Source organism: Diplotaxodon limnothrissa, linkage group LG15 (assembly GCF_057381915.1).
Source record: "Diplotaxodon limnothrissa isolate DT_005_m linkage group LG15, D_limnothrissa_male_GT1.1, whole genome shotgun sequence".
NCBI lineage: Eukaryota > Metazoa > Chordata > Actinopteri > Cichliformes > Cichlidae > Diplotaxodon > Diplotaxodon limnothrissa.
Window position 1 is genome coordinate 1488872 of NC_140610.1, and position 18243 is coordinate 1507114.

The following is an 18243-nucleotide window of genomic DNA, read 5'->3' on the forward strand; positions in this document are numbered from 1 at the left end:
AATTCTGTGTTCGAGTCCTGTGCTTGGATCCTCCTCTCCGCCTGCCCGCACACAGAGCCCTGACAATATCCAGGAAACCACGGCCTCAGCCTTGGACGTGCTGATTCACACCACAGCCACCTAACAGCCAGGTCATGTTTCGGTGAAGCCAACAGAACGACATATCTGCAATAAGCAGGGATGTACTTCTGAGGTTCCCACATCACAAACCCTTTATTATCCAGCTCTTGATATCCAGCTATGCTTTGATATCTTATGCATGAATATCATAAAGAGAACTGGAGACGAGGGACCACCTTGGAAAAGTCCAACACCCCCTTTGAAGATGATGATGCTCGACTTTGTGCAAAGGATGTAGATACAGCCGATGAGCCGATGGCTCATTATGATCGCCCTGCTGGGTGTAAGACTTCTCCAACACCACAAAACACATGTAAGTGGGATGGTCACACACGTATGACGTACTCCAGGAGTCCTGTAAGAGTAAAGATTCAGATCTGGTCCACTGGTCAGACTAGATTAAAAGATCAGATGTATCACGCCACAACCAGTAAAACTGGTCAAAGTGCAACAACGATGGACTTTGTGAAATCCAAATTCCACATTTGTTTCATGATCTGATTTTTTTTAGCATTTTGTGAAAATCGTGGACATTTTTCTAATTTATTAAACGGAAACTTGAAAACTGATTTACAGTCGGTCACCAAATACACGCGGCTGCTTCTGTGTCTCAGACAAACCCAGCACGAATGAAGCAACCTGCTCAGCGTCATCAGAGATCGTCTTTAAAATGAAAACGATAATGATGCTTGATGTGTGACCTACTTCTGTATAAACACACATGAATTAATGCTCATATATTTAGAATTTAGATGAATTACTGTAATTTCCACACAGGCCTCTGTGATGGTCACAAGCACAGAGTGCCCACATCATTCACCCGAAATGAGGTGTGTGCGTGGCATATTTATGAGGCAAAGCCATTCAAAGACGATCCACTTGGAAAAATAATGTTTCACAGTGTCTGAAGAGAAAAATCATAAATCTGATCAAAAGCTGAGAAGAAAAGGACATGTCTTCTGTCTTTTCCTCGCACCCCTAAGCTCCCGCCTAGCAGCATCCCCTCGCTGCTGAACCGAGCAACAGAACCACAATAAACAGATTAACTGTCATTTGACCGCTGAAGTGAAAAGTCAGCCGTGAAATGTTCGTTGCACGCAGTGTGTCAGATCCAAACAGCTGGCACGACAGCTTTAAAAAATGCGTGCTTTATGTTGCAGTCTGTGCAGAAGATGCAAAGCTAGATTAGAAAGAATTCACTTCTACGGCGGTCATTCTGCAGGAAACACGCCGACTCTGCAGGATGTGCCCTGACTTCTTACTTCTGGCTTCCCTTTTAATTTCATTTAACATTAGCAGCTTATTAAAGTAGTTGATGCTTTTAAACAGATTAACGGCACAAACTGCAGTCATCTAAGATGAGGGAACGAATTCTCCTGCTCGTCCCTGCAGATTAATGCCCTCTCCCATCACGCCTGTGGGGTTAGCTAAGAAGCTGACAGCGATTAGTCACTGGGTGCGGTGAATTTATGACAGCCCCTCATTTTCATGTCAGCTCAGTGACTGTGCTTCAGCACCAACACTCTGAATATTTTCTTATTCAATCAGCCCAATGAGAACATGTTATGAAATCTGTGTTGATTTTGCAGACCTTGTTTGCCAGTCAGAGGCACGATTTCCTTCTTGCGCTCTCAGTTCTTGGTGTATAAGCGTGTGAATACTTTCATTTTTGCATATCTGAATAGCAATGCATGAAATGTAGCTTGAAACCTAAACACTGGAGACAGCTGGGATACAAAAGGCCAGTGTTCACAGTGTGGGTGGACTAAAATGGTACTGCGGTATGTACGTAATGAAGTACCATAATGGAATTATGAGAGATTTTGGCACTTGTTAATTCAGGCCATTACTAAATGGCCCCACCTACGTTCTTTTAGCTGATAGGCCCTGGCCCTAATTCAGCCACCACACACTCATCTGGACTTTGCCTCTCTAAAATAACCATCCGCCTCATCACTCAGCAGCAGGTTTTACCAATGCCCACAACAGCACTTGTAGTTATGGACCCTAATGATGATTTACTGTATGGCTGTCCAAAACTCTGTGAAATGACTCATAATGCTGTCTTTTTAAAAACACCTCTGAGGTGCAGTCTATGACCTACCAGCAGTTACAGCTGAGCTGTAAGTAAATCTGAGGAAGAAGCTGGAAAAGTGAAGACTGAAATATTGGGTTTAAAAGCAGGTAAGTAAGTGAAATCTACGAATAATAAATAAAGAAATGCAAGATTGGAAGTTTTGCTGTAATAGATCTTCCTAAGCTGCCTTGGGGATGATGCTTGTGAGTGGTTTAATATGTATGCAACGATATCTGATAATTACATCCTGAGTAAATGAAGCTGACAGCTCGGTATCCAGAACCCTCACTGGGCTCATCCTCATCCTGGACCCTCGGCTCCACAAGCTCGGCCTGAGCGAGCGCATGGGTCCTCGTGTGGGTCCAAAACCTGCAGGAAGAGCTGTGGGAGTCCAGTGCCTTGACATTCGTGCAGCAGTCAAAAGCTGAAGGCTTTGGCAGTCTGATGCCCAGCTGACCCAACTGGCTTCATGGAACATCATTAGAAAATGAGGAGCGAGGAACACCGGGTGGGTTTTACCCTCTAAAGCATCCAGTTTACATGTGTTGTGTGGACTTGGAGAAGGCAGTCAGCTGCATCCTTTCAGATGTCCTGTGGGGATATTTTAGGAGGACAGAATGTCGGACCTGTGGTCACGGATTCTGTTCATCATTTTTAGAGACAGAATGATCGTTTCTCTTAAGATACAATCTTCTTCCCTCAGTTACCCTCCAAGATCAGCGGCTATCTTATGTTGACAGGAGTCTCCTGTAACCTGGCCCTGGATTGGGATTGATGGATGGATCCACAATGTGATTATCACAGTGACTACAGCTCATAAAAGTGTGCCCCTAAAGGACTTCTGGAACAAGCTGACCGCACTGTCCCCGTGTTAGAGCAGAGTTTCACAAAATGCCTTCTTTGTAAATCTATGTCAAGCAGCAGTGACCGAGGTGGCGAGCTCCCAGCAAGCTTTGAGAAAACTTTTCTCTTTACCACAAAACAATGTAGACTTTCACAATTTCATTATGATTTAAGATGAAACTCTTTGTCAATTTACGGTTAACCTGAACAATCCCAAAACATTAACGTTTCCACCAGATGAGCTTGGTTTAAGTCTCACAGCATGGAAGATGGAGCCAACACAAACCTTACAATATGGATTTGGTCTCAGAACTGCCACGGCTTTCTTTACAAAAACATTCGTCTTAGACGTCACAGCTGTGAGCAGCCGGAGAAGAAACTCAAAGCAGAAACTACCAGCCAGAGGAAGTGCAGTGGCATTTTGAATGTTCACAGAGCCACGTTGTTGACCATGCTGTTTGCAAACCTTAAATAAAATGTCAGGACAACTGCCCCATTTGGCAACTCATCCCTCCTCCACCGTGGGTCGAGCTGATCTGCGCTCTGCAGTGAGTCAGCGACGAACCTGTTTATTGGACCGACGCTGCTGTTTGTCGCACTCGGACGAGTCTCCCGTCCGGTCAACGCCAATTTAATCAGAGCTTTTCAGAGGCGGCGAAACAATAACGCAGCGCCGTGTCATAACAGCAGACTGTGAAATCCTCTTATTGTGCTTTCTCTCGGCCTGCTACGCTTCATCCCGTTCCACACCAAACACAGATTACAGTGCTGAGAGACTGTGTGAAGACACTTTTCACCAATATTGCACGTTCACTTTTGATTTAGCAGCTTTGAGCTTATGAAACGTCCACTGAACACTGTTTGTGTCCCGGTCTACTCCCAGGTGACATCGCATCAGGTTCAAAATGAAGAGCAGCACACTTTTATTAAAAGTAACCATCACGTGAAATTTCTACAATCAAAATCACTTTCATGCTACTACAGTCCAGCAGTGAATTGCAGTAGAGTGCATTACTGCTGGTGCAAGCGTGTGAATGAGCATGGATCCAGATGACACATGTTAGAAACATACTCTGCCGTAAACAAGCTTTTAATAATAATAATGGATTGGATTTATAAAGCGCTTTACAATACCACTATTCATTCACTCTCACATTCACACACTGGTGGAGGCAGCTACAGTTGTAGCCACAGCTGTCCTGGGGCAGACTGACAGAAGCGAGGCTGCCATATCGCGCCATCGGCCCCTCCGGCCAACACCAGTAGGGTAAAGTGTCTTGCCCAAGGACACAACGACCAGGACAGAGAGCCCGGGGATCGAACCGGCGACCTTCCGGTTACAGATGCGATTCCCACCCCCCTGAGCCACGGTGGAACCAGTGTCTTCATATAAAGGTAAAAAGAATAAGATGCTACACTTTCCTGGAGAATCCTTAATTGCATATTTAGTGCTCCCATTTTGCTTATGTCCTGGCCCAAAGAAAAAGTCGAAATTGAAAGCCGCCTCATAACTGCTCTTGCTAGCTGATGAAATATTGAACACATATCAGCTGATTCCTCATTAATTATCGCCTAAATTTCCAGTAATAAGCTTTCTAAGTATAGGCCTTGGTAGTTCTTCCTACGCAGTGGAGTCACGTAGATGATTCAAAGGGCATAAAGCGAGGGAGGAAACACGTCTACTCTGCATCTTCAGGGTCTCTCCGTGTACATAATAACATTACTTGGACCCTCATGCTGGGATAATGCCGTCCTCCATTCTGCCAATGAAATAAACAAATGTGTGCATGTCTAATCCCTTTCATTTTAGTGGTGGGGACGAAATTAACAAACACAGGATTAAATCCCTGCCAGGTTTCACTTCTTGTATTGTTTTACATCTCGGGTCCTCGCGTTGCTAGGAGCTCATAATTTGTGCTAAGTGAAATATACAATGAAGCTTTTGATATGGGGGAGGAGTCATTTTGTAAGAACATGAAAAGAAAAAAGTGATAAATTCTGGCTTCACTGGAGCCTTTGAAGTCTTTTTACTGTTTCCAAAGCTGGGATGTTTCTTTCATGCTACATGGAGAAGAAGCAGATAAGCATTTAAAGAAACCTTGTATCACATCCAACATAAAAGGGAAAGGAAAACTCTGCTGTTTGAGTTATTTTATTCAGAAGAAGAAATCCAAGTTTGAAACTTCGTCCCACTTGAGCTGTTTCTAAGTCTGTTCATTATTCCCAGTTAGTATTACTGGGTAGCTAGAACACTGACAGAGGTGGTAGTGTTACACATAATTACACATCTTTATCATTGTGCAAAGCATTGCACTAATCATGACAGTGTTTTTAATCTAAAACGTTAGTCATTTAGGTCTTTTTAGTCAGATGAAACGACAGCTGTGGTTAGCAGATTTGTAGGGATGGAGTCAACCCAAGACCTCGAGGAAGCTTCGGATTCCTCCACGACAAGCGGCGCCTTAAATCCTCTCAGCTATTAAAGGACTAAACCATTATTTACTCACAGGTGAGCTCACCAAATTCTTTTTTGTTTGAAAACGCATTGTTTTCTCTCCGTTTTGGCCTCCCGTCCACACTGAGACGTAGCGTCAGTGTGGACAGTGAAAACGATGAGTTTCTAAAACGACGACACATGTCAGTCATATGATGCAGTCATGTGACCAATTAACCCAAGATAGCAGAGTGGTTTTGTTTCGTTTCACGTAAATGGCCTCCTTGACTCGGCGCTTACATCCTCAGAGTCCAGGCCTGACGAGGTGGCTCTTCTGTGTTGTGCCATCCGCCTGTTTGGTTTCCCCGATGCATAAATGCTGGCAATCTTCTTGGCATTTACCAGCAGAGACTATGTTACTCCGTTTGTGCTGCGGGACCGGATTCTTGGGGTGAACCAATATTTTTTGCACAGCATGTTTTGGGGTTTGAAAGCCCGAACCACTGATCGTCAGTGGTGCTAGTTTCAGCAGAATCAACTTTTTGGGATATGCATTTGACCGTTTTCTAATAATTGTTAAATATTTTATATTTTAATCTTACATCTCAGCACCATCATGAACAAAAAAATCCATGTAGAGAAATTCCCCACACTCCCTTAACCCATGGCCTATCCTGGGACCTGGTCTCCCGACCCAGGGGAAGCATTTCCCCAAACACCCTGAGAGGACACTGCAAACATGTAAGTAATCACATTTCAACAAGAAACTTCTTTACACCAACACTTTTTCCTCAAGACTTTACACACAAACATCTGTCTTGTTTTTGCTAACCAGTAGACCTTATTTGCTCCCAGTAAACATTTTTTCCTCCACACTTCCTAATGAGGAGCAGCTGTGCAGGTCCTAGAACAAAAGGCCTACTCGCTAATTATTATTAATTAGATCATTCATAAATACCCAATAAATATTCAATAAATAATTAAACTTCTTGTATGCAAATGGTCATATATATATATATATATATATATATATATATATATATATATATATATATATATATATATATATATATATATATATGTATATATAGAGAGAGGGAGAGATAGATATGTACATATGTATATATAATGTAAGTGCTGTACCAGTTACCACAATGAAAATACATATGTAAGGGAGACCTCTTCATTACAGAGCTACTGACTGGGGATATTTACAGGTGGTGGGAAAAACTAGTATTCCATATAGTCCTGCTTAGAATAACATCCATCCATTCATTCGCTTCTGCTTCTCCTTTTCAGGGTTGCGGGGGGCGCTGGAGCCTATCCCAGCTGTCTTAGGGCGAGAGGCGGGGTCCACCCTGGACAGGTCGCCAGTCTGTCGCAGGGCTAAGACACAGAGACAGACAACCAACCGCACTCACATTCACACCTGTGGGCAATTTAGATCAATTAACCTATGCTTAGAATACGTGGAAGACAGATGGCTAATTGATTAGCCAACTGTAACTGTACTTGGTTGTCAAACTAACACTTGAGTGTGGAGGCATTTTATATTATTTGGACAAAAGTACCAGGCTACATATAGATTACAACTACAGAACCTGGATGGCCATGGAAATCCATGCTACTTACCTTGGTTAAGTTTTTATACTAATGTTAATGCCAGCTCGGATAGCGAGGAGAGAGAACCTCACAAACCGATTTATCGCAACAGCATCATCCTATTACAGTATCATGCAGACTCTGTCAGCTCTTTGGAACAACCTGTTCTTCTACAGCTGTAAAAGCAGACATAGGACTTTATGCACATGTGACAATGAGACTGAAAATACCTGCATTCAAAGTTTACATGTGTCACATCTCCATATGATCTTAATCTGTGTGGACTGCTCTCTGCCTGCTAGGCTTTATTTGTTTAAATGAATTCTACATACACATAAAAAGCTAGTATTTGAAGCACATTAAGTCATTTTACCCTCATTATTTTCATTTTAATCCATGTCCTCATTACCATGTGATTAGTGATTACTCTTTTAAAAAAGCAGCAAATGCAGAATCAAATTTTCAAACTGCTTTCGCAGAAACTCTGACACAGCCAGCAGATATAGCACCACTACTGCGTATTTCAGCAATTTAAAGGACATTTAAAATCAAGTTCTTGTGCAATTTTACAAACACGTACACAAAATATATAGCAGGCAAAAGTCGTTCTAGACTTTGTATCTCAATCTCTCCCCACAAGAACAGCACAGAAACATTTGTAAAGATCTGAGAACAGAGACACAGTTACTGGAACCGTTGGTGACCACAGATAACAAGCTAAGGCTGACCAGTATTCTTACTGGATACCATTATGCATCACAAGTGCATCACTTTGCCAAATGTGTTTTACAAAGTGTGAATGTGTTTCATTTCTTAATAAATAATAAAATCATCTTAATAAAGTTAATAAAGCTACTTATTCACAAGGAGTCATTGCAGCGGGTCGCTCAGACAACTTCCTGTCAAAGCGCCCAATCTGCAAAAAGAGTTCCTGAGATCTACACACTGAGAGCAGTGTAAGAGTTCGTGCACTTCCGTTTCTATGTATGGTAAGTATAGTTCATCAACTGGAAAACTGTCTGGAATGAACTTCTCATCCCCATTATGTGCAAAAAAGGCTCATCATTCCTTTATTCAGAAATGTGACCATTATGTAACAGTTGCTAACACACTCGACTGCACGTCTAGTTAAGTGTTACTAAAACATGACGATTACAGGCTGGTGTGTAATCAATAAGAAATGATTAAAGATGAAATAGCAGCAGTTGGAGATGGAAATATGGTATCATTAAACACAATGATGGAACATTAAGCTATTAGAATAATCGCTATTGATAAATGAATAATGTATTAAGAAATTAGCAGTTTGTAGGAGTCATAAAAAAAATCTGTCATTAAAAAGAAAGTGAGCTGAAAATGTCTCCGAGAGGGGAAATATCCACACGAAGAAAGGAGCGGCAACAAATCAGCAAACTGGGCAAACATGGCGCAGACACAACTAGCACTGACAAAATCATTACCAACAAACCCAAAAGGAGAGAAATCTAATTCTACACCCACAGCCTTCACAGACTGGGCCTGATTAAAAAGGCAGATTGAATGTTTAGCGTCTGAATCCAATTATTTTTGGAAAGCCATGCCGTGGCATTGTTTCTCTTTGATTTGTACTTGCCCGTCTGCCAGCTGAGGCACCTTGCTCACTGAGACAAAGAAAAGTTCCACCGTTTCGATTCTGAGATGTGATGAAAACATTAAATAAAAAATCTCGTTCCAAAATCTCGAAAAACAGGCGTGAATACAACACTGCTCAAACTGGGGGACACCAGTTAATAAAAGGACCAAATGGAGCCAATTTGAAGAGAAATGTCCTGATTACGAAACAAAATGTGTCATGTGACTTGTACTTTTTCATGTGTCTCCTGTTTAAAAAGAACTTGTAATATGTATAAAATTCTGACATAATAATGGCAATGCTATGATACAAATCCCCAATGTGGAGCAAACTCCTCCAATTTTAATAAAATGTCTGAATTGAGAATAAAAACAGTCCCATTCACTTTACAAACGAGGAGCTGTGAATGTAAGCGAACCTTAAAAGCACTTCTGATACTGTTGCTAGAAGTTAAACTGAGGTGTCCCTTCCACTGCCTGCAGCCAGCATAACCACTGCTGACTCAGAGTTCAGATCAGCTCAGCTCAGTTCTGAAAGAGGAGCTTACATTGTTTTAAGACTAGAAGGTTTTAAATACACGAGTGGAGTAAATTTGTATTCATTTCATTAATATTTGCTGGTATTTTGTGCTTCAGTAGTTTGTCTGAAAGCTGCTTGAGGACGCTACAGTCGCCCAGCTGCTGAGAAAAAGTAAACGTAAAGAATGTAACGCAAGAAAAAGCAACAATCTGATCAAGTTTTTAATAACACTGCAGGAAACTGCCACTAATGATGGAATAACATTAAAACAAGGAAAACTGCACAAGAGATCAGAGTTTTCCAACAGATACAGCCATGCATAGTGTGGACATCAGAAACATATTTGAATAAATAAAGCAGTTTCAGTACTGAACTCCAGCTAACAGGAGAACAGTTCAGGACAACAGTAACAGCAGAATGCAAAGATAACACACCACACCCATACAGCTAGAAAGAAGCAGATAAATACAGTATATCAATAAGTTAATAAATACATAAAGATCTAAATGTTTTGCCATTAAAAACCTGAATATTTTTCCGGCTTAGACAATGTGGAGAAATACTAAGAACGGATCCTTGTCAGGATATTTTATGGACCCAAACATCTTTGGATAACGGGGGAACTAAAATGTACGGAAACCTCAACAACTCAGGAAAAGATAACAGGAATGCTGTAAATCCGATAATAACCCTCGAGGTCGTGAACACTGCATCACAAAGCTTCACACGAGGTTGTTTACACTCGCACACCTCACCCTTGATTGCATGTCCAACGCTCACTTATAGGGGCGGGGCCGGTGCAGGTGTTTGGTCTTGGCTCTCTTTGAAAGTCCAACCCGGATCGGCCGTGCACATGTTTTCAGCGGCTCTAGTCTCCTGGGCTGCTCAGGGGCTCCTGCACACAACACACACATAAACACATCCTTGGTGACTCATGTGTCTTCTGTCTCAGAGCGTGACACTATATGCAGTCCATTTCCTACTAAACATTCTGCTCTCTATATTTTTAAAAGTTCAATCACTCCTAACCAGCTATTCCTGCACCTTCCTGTTTCTCTATGGCTCCAGAGAGGTGTGTGTGTGTGACGAGTCAACAAGACATTTAATGTTCTCTGCCTGTGTTAGCTGGCACCAGAAATACTAATCAGTAAAACAGATAGTATTTGATTAACATGCAAAGACATTTACCTGTAGGTGTTACTACCTGGCTATCCTACATTAGCTGTGCCACTCTGTCTTTGAATTAAACAAATTAGGTGAAATGTAAGACATGTGACAGCTGCATGTGTTAAAGTAAATTGGCATATAACTACACAACATAACCACATTGTGCAGATGCATGTGGACATTAAAATGCAAGAAAACAGGCTGCTTCCCCAAGTGCTGCTAATGTTGGCCACAATCATCAACCTGAGATGACACTGTGTGCGTGTTTGCAGTATTATACACAGCAAAAATAAGAGCCACACATTTCATATACTAACGCTGAAAAGATTAACATGACAGAGTAGCGCTGCTATTAGACTTATTCTGTCCTGCATAGGGCTGTGCGATATGACCAAAATCTCAGGTCCCGATATCAGACATCTATCGTCCCGGTAACGATATAAATCACAAAAATGTAACATTTTTCTGTAAATTCTGTGAATCTCGGGCAGCTCGACTTGCGTGAAGTGTTTCCAGCTGCGCGTCCTTTACCCGGAGTCGAGTGTTTTAACGATGCATGAAACGATACATTTTTAGACATAAGTTGTAACGGCGCCGTTTTCTTTGTGAGTATTTATTACACGGCGTGCTGCGGGGAAAAGCCTGTTCTAACGTTTGAGTCTAAGCTTTATTTTTTAGCACCTGACGGCTCTTTTTTTACTTCTCATCCGTAAATACTCTGCATCTTTCACGTGATTCAGTTTATTTTGAAAAGTCTCAACAGGATCTTGAGCTTTATTGTGAAAGGTTTATGTGGAACATAAACAAGCAGACATGCGAAGGCGTTACCGTCGCTGTTGCTAACAACAACGCATAAAAACAGGCGCTTGTCCGTCCGTAGTGCGGTTCTATTAAATATAAGAGAAAGAGAGAACTTTAAGAAATGAATACAGCCACTACAGTGACCATCAGAACCATGTAAAAATATTGCCGTAAACAGTTTTTGTGACACCACGAAACAAACGATAGCGTAAAATGAAACGATAGATGTTTTTATATCGTTATATCGAACAGCCCTAGTCCTGCATACAGAAAAGGAGAAAACATTGCATCTCCAGAAAGGCAGGTGGTAAGATTCCTCTCCTGTTAAACACTCAGAGGCACACTTGGGGTTATAAATGCAGTACAAACCCATTCTGTTCAAATGTCTATTTTTGACAAAGCGATTAGTCTAAAATATTACTGAATGAGCTACACTATTCCCCTCTGGCCCCTCTTTAAATCCTGGAAAAAATATGAATCCCATCCCAAGTGTTTTATCCATGAGATGTTTTTAAGTATAAGCTCAGCCTTTACATATAACTCACTGTGGCTCAGTTGTTCCATAAGAGTCAAACACATAAAGGATGGAGACCACACTTCCTGTTTGTGCTCCATCTCCCAGGGCTCTGAAAGCAGCATAGTGACAGGCAGAGAAGAAGCACTCGCTAATTCTGTCCTACTGTATTTGCTGCTCTGTTTACCCTTCAGCCCATGTTTCTGCATTCGTGGAGCGCGTTATCGTTCCACCGCAGCATATTGTGGAAGGGGAGGGAACATTAATGAGAGTACGCTGTGTCAGGTTGAAATGACAAATCAATAAAAGTAATTATATTTCCACAGTGAATTAACCCAGCTGACCTTTTAATCACCCGCTGCTCTGTAAAAACAGTGTTAACTGAAAACAATGGAATAAAAGAGCACTTAACTCTAATTAAACAACTCTCATGAAATGTTTTTTTCAAGCCTGTCATTTTTCCTTCTGACGTTTTCAACCATGTTATTTATGTTAATCACAGAGACACTTTGTTGCTCCTTTTCTTCATAAATATATTCATCTTTGTTGTGTATTTCTTTTTAACAGAGGCCAGAAATATTTAATTAAATCAGCTGTGAACCTCTGTGTTTCTCTGCAACAGGAGCTTCCCGGCACAGGTGTCCGCTAAGAGGCACTTCCTGCTCTCCGTCACTACTGACAGCAGTCCGAGAAACCACCGGATCACCTTCACACATGTCCAGGCTGTGGTCCTCGGCAACATCATCTAAAAATTTGAAAACAATAAACAGAAAACAATATATTTTTCCACTGAGCAGTCAAAATCAGAACAAACTGGCAGAATTATCAGGATATCCAAGAAGAATCAGTTGAGCTCCTAATTGAACCAATATATAGTTATATACAGTGGATTATGGACAGTATATACATGATGAAAGTCATCCATTGGTTTATAAAGCACTGTTAGGAAGCCTCTTGACCACTGTCACCTTTATCTGTTGAAAGTAACTTTAGGAAGGATGACTGAGAACCCTTGCTTCATTTTTCAGACGCTGGACTGAAACAGCTGAAGTTCATCAAACTTTTAATTCCATGTGAGTCAGTTCTACTTATTATTTTTGATAATGTTAACTATTTTGCATATCAAGTACCAGCTACTTTAAAAATATAATTTAATTTGCTTTATTTGCTTAAATTATATGACAGACATCTTTGGAAGCTTTTGATTCCTGGGGTCAATCTGACCCAAACGTAAAAGATATTAGTTTTTAGTTTTTGATATAACAGCTGGGATGATTTAACTTAAATGGAGTAAAAGTAAAATTTGCTTGTCTTTTATCAATTTTTCAGGTTCTTGCACTTATATCATGAACCAAGTTTAACAAATTGTTTTGGATTTTATTTCGCTTTGGGGTTTTTTTTTGGTTGCTTTTACATCTTTTTGTAACATTACATAAAAACTAAGGTACAATAATGAATGCTATCATGTCATAGTCTGACCACAGAGTCTAATCATCTCTGTTAGTCATGAGAAACAAATACGTGTATTTCTGCAAACTATTCATTGATGATTTATTCGTCTGAGCATGCTAGCTTGGATTTGGACATCTAAATAAGGACAGTGTACATGAGGGCTGTCACAGTACTAGAACTTCAAACGTAATACCGATACCCAGGAAACTACTCGTCACTTGAAAAACAACTAAGAGGCTCTTATTATTGACCACAGCTGTGAGGTGGTCCTTTAATAACATGAGATGACTAATGTGGTTATTTAACTGCTAACAGTTCAGTGGGTGACATTAAAGTATGCACTCGTAAGGTTAACGTTGTAGTAACAGGAACTTTACTGACCTCTTTAATACTTCACAAAGTGTTTTTCAGTGTTTTGAAAGTCAGTAACAGGAAGTGCCGTGTGCCTGTCTGGGTGAAGTTAGGTCAACTGGAGGAGGTGAAGACAGCACTGCTGGTATTGATGCAGTTGCAAATTAATGCATACACTTAAATAGAATTTTAAGTATCGATTAGAGCTTAAGTATTAGTATTTTTAACAACCCTAGTTTAAACTGTGCAGCTGAAGTATCTTATTTGAACAGTCAATGGAAACGCCTGGGGTGCTTACTGCTGTATCTCACGGGCGCTGTCAGTATTACTGTGTTTGCTCTATCCTACGTATAACTACCTGATGCAGCGCCTCTGTGGCGTCCCACGTCTGGACTGGTGAGACACTCTGTCCGTTCTGAAGCGCTGCCTTCCAAGACTTTAGTTCTGTCAGTGCACTGCTCAGGCGAGATGAAGTTTGCTTTGCAGTCGCTTTCAAAGTCATTTCTACTGATCTCAAAAAACAAATTCAGCTCTTTCAAGACCGAGTCGAACTGGTTTTTCATTTCAAACTCAGCACAGCTGTTCACACCAGAGGCAGGGCTGTCACTCTCAGCGGAAACAGTAGGGGACATTAACTCTGGGTTTAATTCATCCTGAATGCGCTCAGAGGAATCACGGACCGATTCACAGTTAGGCTCTCGCTCGGGCCATTCGAGAGCAATGGCATCTGCTCCTAAGATGAAGTTTGGGAGTTCATTACAGGCAGAATCGCTGCTAAGAAGCCTGTTTGCCATGTTCTCAGTGATACACTCCTCCTCTTCTGGTATCCTCTCACGCATGTTGCTTTCTGCCACTGACATAAAGTGGTATAGCAGCTGCCCAGGCGAGCTGACGAGGACAGGGATGTTGCCCACTCCAGTGGCGTCATCATCATCTAGTGAGAGTTGGATCTTTTCGAAAGTGTCAAACCCCTCCGGCACTAGGTTACAGAGAGCAGATGGCAATGGGGAAAATCTGTCAATGCAGTTTATGGAAGTGGGATTACTGTGAGCCTTCTGTGAATGGCTTAAATTGCCCTGACACGGTACGACTGCATCGCTTGTTGAAGGCAAACTGAAGGCTGAAAAGTCAGCTTTATTTTCAGCTTTGTCTTGGCAATCAGAGACACAACTAAGCTTGTGTTCTTGTCCATCTTCGCTTCCCAAGGGCAATGTGCTCCACTCTGTCCATTCATCAGCGCCATCACCAGATGACAGTTGAGTCACGTCTGCTTTGTGGTCATTTTGCTGCTGAACATAATCCTCAGATTGCACCAGTGTTGCTGAGTTTTCAGGCCCATCAGTTTTCATTTCGTCTCCAACTTCTGTCACTTCTTTTCTTTCCTCTTCTCCAACTTCTGTCATGGAAATATCAGCACTGAATGGTTGGTCAGACAAACGCTCGAGCTTGCTTCTTTGTTCAGTTTCAGTGAGCTTTAATTCACTGTCCCATTCATGTGCTTCACCCTCGCTGCATTCTGCCTTGCAATCACAAGTAAGTAGTTCAGTTGTGTTATCCTTGTGCTGTCCATTCTGCAGTAGCGGTTTTTCCTCCAACTCCACTGTCCTCTTCGGGTTCATATAGTCATTCATCTCCAATTCTTTCACAAAACAGATTTCTTTGCTTTCTTTTATCACAGCTGTCATGTCCACGCTGTCAATTTCTCTCTGTGAATGTTCGACTTCCGACGTCTCCAGGGGGTCAAGCCTGACAGAAAAACAGCTGGAGCGACTCTGCTCTTTGAACTCGTGTCCCATGGAACCGTGGCTTCCTTGTATTGCATGATCCCCAGGAGGGAGAGGCTTTGTAGGGCTCCTGCTGAACCTGGATTTCCATTGACAGTCACATTCAGTGAAAGTCTTGTGCGTTTCATTGGTGGTGACGGAAGAAGACTGTAGTCCTGCCTGACAGAAGTCATCGTTTGCACCTTCCTGATGCCATGTCCTGCTTTCATTATTAAAGCACTCTGTCCGGTCGGGACATGAAACCTTTTCTGATGTCCTCATGTGGGAATGGAGTGGAAGAGGCATTTCCATCTTGTCGACTTCTACTGATGGAGATAATTTGGGACCTGCGGCGCTTGCTGAGTTACAGCAGTTTTCTTCAGCTTCCCTGTCAGTTTCACTACAGATCGCAGGGTCAATTACATGGAAAGGGCCTTCATCATTATCTCCTTCAGCCGGCTCTTGACTGATTCTAGCCGGCAACGTAGTCACTGTTGTGTGATCAGCTGTTTCACTCTGAGCTTTGGCTATTATCTTGCAAGCACCATCCGCTCTTTTTTCCCCACAGAGGTCATCAACATCGAAATTCGGGCTCTCATTTGCAGGATTTCTTTCTAACATCACATCATGAGAAAGAATTGATCCTTCACCGCATACAGCAGCAAAAAGGATGAGGGCTTTCTTATTAACTTGGCCTTCTGTTTTCCCATCACAGACAGAAACATTTTCCTTCTCACAGAACTGTAATCCTGAATCATTTTTTTCCTTTTTCCCAGCTTCTACCAAGTTCCCAGAGGGCTCTTCTACAGGGTCTGAACAGAGTGGTTTAGAATCTGCATAATCACTGGAAGATCTCTTACTCTCACTCTCTTCCTTAGTGAAAACAATATACTCATTAAACTCAGGTTCAGTCCTCTTCTGAGTCGTCTCTACAACTTCAGCAAATTGGCTCCTTGTGCTACAGTAACCTACGTCACAGACTGACTCTTTATTAGTACAATTAAGCTGACATCTGACCTCTTCATTTCTCGTCTGCATTTCATTGACATTTTTTTGTACCTGTCTCCCATATTTTTCATTTCCAGTGGAAGGACTGCAACCACCAGGGGTTTGATCTTTAATGGATGTCCCTGGTAGCCTGCCATCAGAATGACTGGATGTGTTAGTACTGGCTATGGTGGCAGACTCTCCTAATGAACCATCTGTATCATCTGACTGGTAAAAGCTGAGTTTGTCTGTTTCAGTAACTGGAAGCTGCTCCTCTTTCCCCAGGAGTAGGTAGCTCTCAGTGGGAATAAAACACACTTTAGATGATTCCACGTGTGTACTCTTATTGTATGAAGTCACCTCAGTATTAGGACTGACGTCAGACTTAGTGTCTTGTGGTCGCTCCTGAGATTTCTCATCTTCCAAACATTCAAATGTGCTAATCAGGCCTTCGGTTTTCTGCAGGGTACTTGCTGATGATGGGAAATGATTAGTTTTCCTAAATGTCAAAAGCTCTGGAAAGTCGAACTTGCTTAACCCACTGTGGTCATTCATCACTCTACACTCAGGTCTGGATCGTTTTGGGGAGGGTGGTGACGTGAGCTCCCTCTCTGTTTGTGAGATGTCATCATCTTGTGGGACTTTCATGTTCTCATCGAATTATAAAACCTAAAAAAAAGCCCACCACAGTGTGAGCTCTGCATCTGGAAGCTACACAGCTCAAATCCGAGTGTTACTCGTCAAATAAGCAATCATGTCCAGAATGTTGCTAATACAAAACTTACTGTTGGCAAATAACATTTTTAGGAAGAAAAAACACGATGCAGAGGCTGGATTACAAAGGCATCATTATAACAATGCTGGTGAACAATGAGCTACTTCATCATGTACAAGAGTGCACATTTCATTACACAACAGCACGTGCAGCATCTCACCTTATGACTCCAATCACATGGAAGTAATCCCCCAACAATCCTTTAAAGAAACAAAAGATAATATTGTGTTATTCTAGTATCAAGTACTGATGTGGTTTCTGACCATACCACTGACGGTTACACACTATACACCTCAGTACCAGTACTTTGTGTACAATGAGCATGATAAGCCTCTTTTTATAAGATATTTTGACTGATCAAATAACATATTAACGAGTTTTACTAGCATGTTTTACATCAGCTCCCACAGCAACTGAGCCATGACCCTATAACCTAAAACAGAAACAGCTGAGTGGAAGTCAGTCAGCATTCATTTCATGATTTGTGCTTCTAACATGTCAAACTGCTGCCATTACCCACACAAAAGACAGAAGGAAGAATTTCAGGACAACAGGGTGCCTGGCATATCCTGTCACACATAAATGCTGTAACGGTCTACTACATGATATATACACTATAGTATTAGTATTTAGTATTTATTTATTTATTGTCATTGTCAAGAACAATGAAATTGCGTTTGGGGCTTCCATACAACCCAAAATATATGGAGAGTATTGGGTCACATCCCTTAACGTTTGAATTCACGTGTTTTCAGTCCCATTGAAACAGGTGTATAAAACCAAGCACATAACCGTGCAGTCTGCCTTTATAAACATTTTTTAAAGAATGGATTGTCCTAAAGAGCTCAATGATTTCAGGTATGCTACTGTAATAGAATATCATCATTGCAACAAGCCAGTTTGTGATATTCTAATCAGCTGTGAGTAGAATTAATCCAAACTCAAAGCATTTAGACACCACAGCAGCTCAGCCACAAATGGCACACCAGCTAAACTTGGAGCAGGGCTGCTGAGGTGTATAGTGTGTCAAGGTCACTAAAGCTCTGCTGACTCAATTTTCTGTAAAGCTCCATTAACATCAGCACAAAACTATGCACCAGGAGCTTCATGACAGCTGCTGTAGGTGTAGCTTGTAGCTGGCTTAGTAAAACAACCACAAAAGAAATTCTCCAAAGACGGAAAACAGGTGTAGATGTTAATCACCACTGTCGTGAACAACGATCAAA

General features: G+C 41.6%; 1 protein-coding gene across 1 annotated transcript; it reads right to left on the reverse strand.

The window, feature by feature from the left end:
• Positions 1–9983: 9983 nt before the first annotated feature.
• On the reverse strand, positions 9984–16890 carry LOC146616772 (uncharacterized). The gene is made up of 3 exons (XM_085373570.1): positions 13851–16890; positions 12291–12434; positions 9984–10102 (listed from the first exon to the last, which is right to left on the reverse strand). The coding sequence occupies exons 1-3, from the start codon at positions 16888–16890 to the stop codon at positions 9984–9986; spliced, it is 3303 nt and encodes a 1100-aa protein (XP_085229696.1).
• Positions 16891–18243: the final 1353 nt, after the last annotated feature.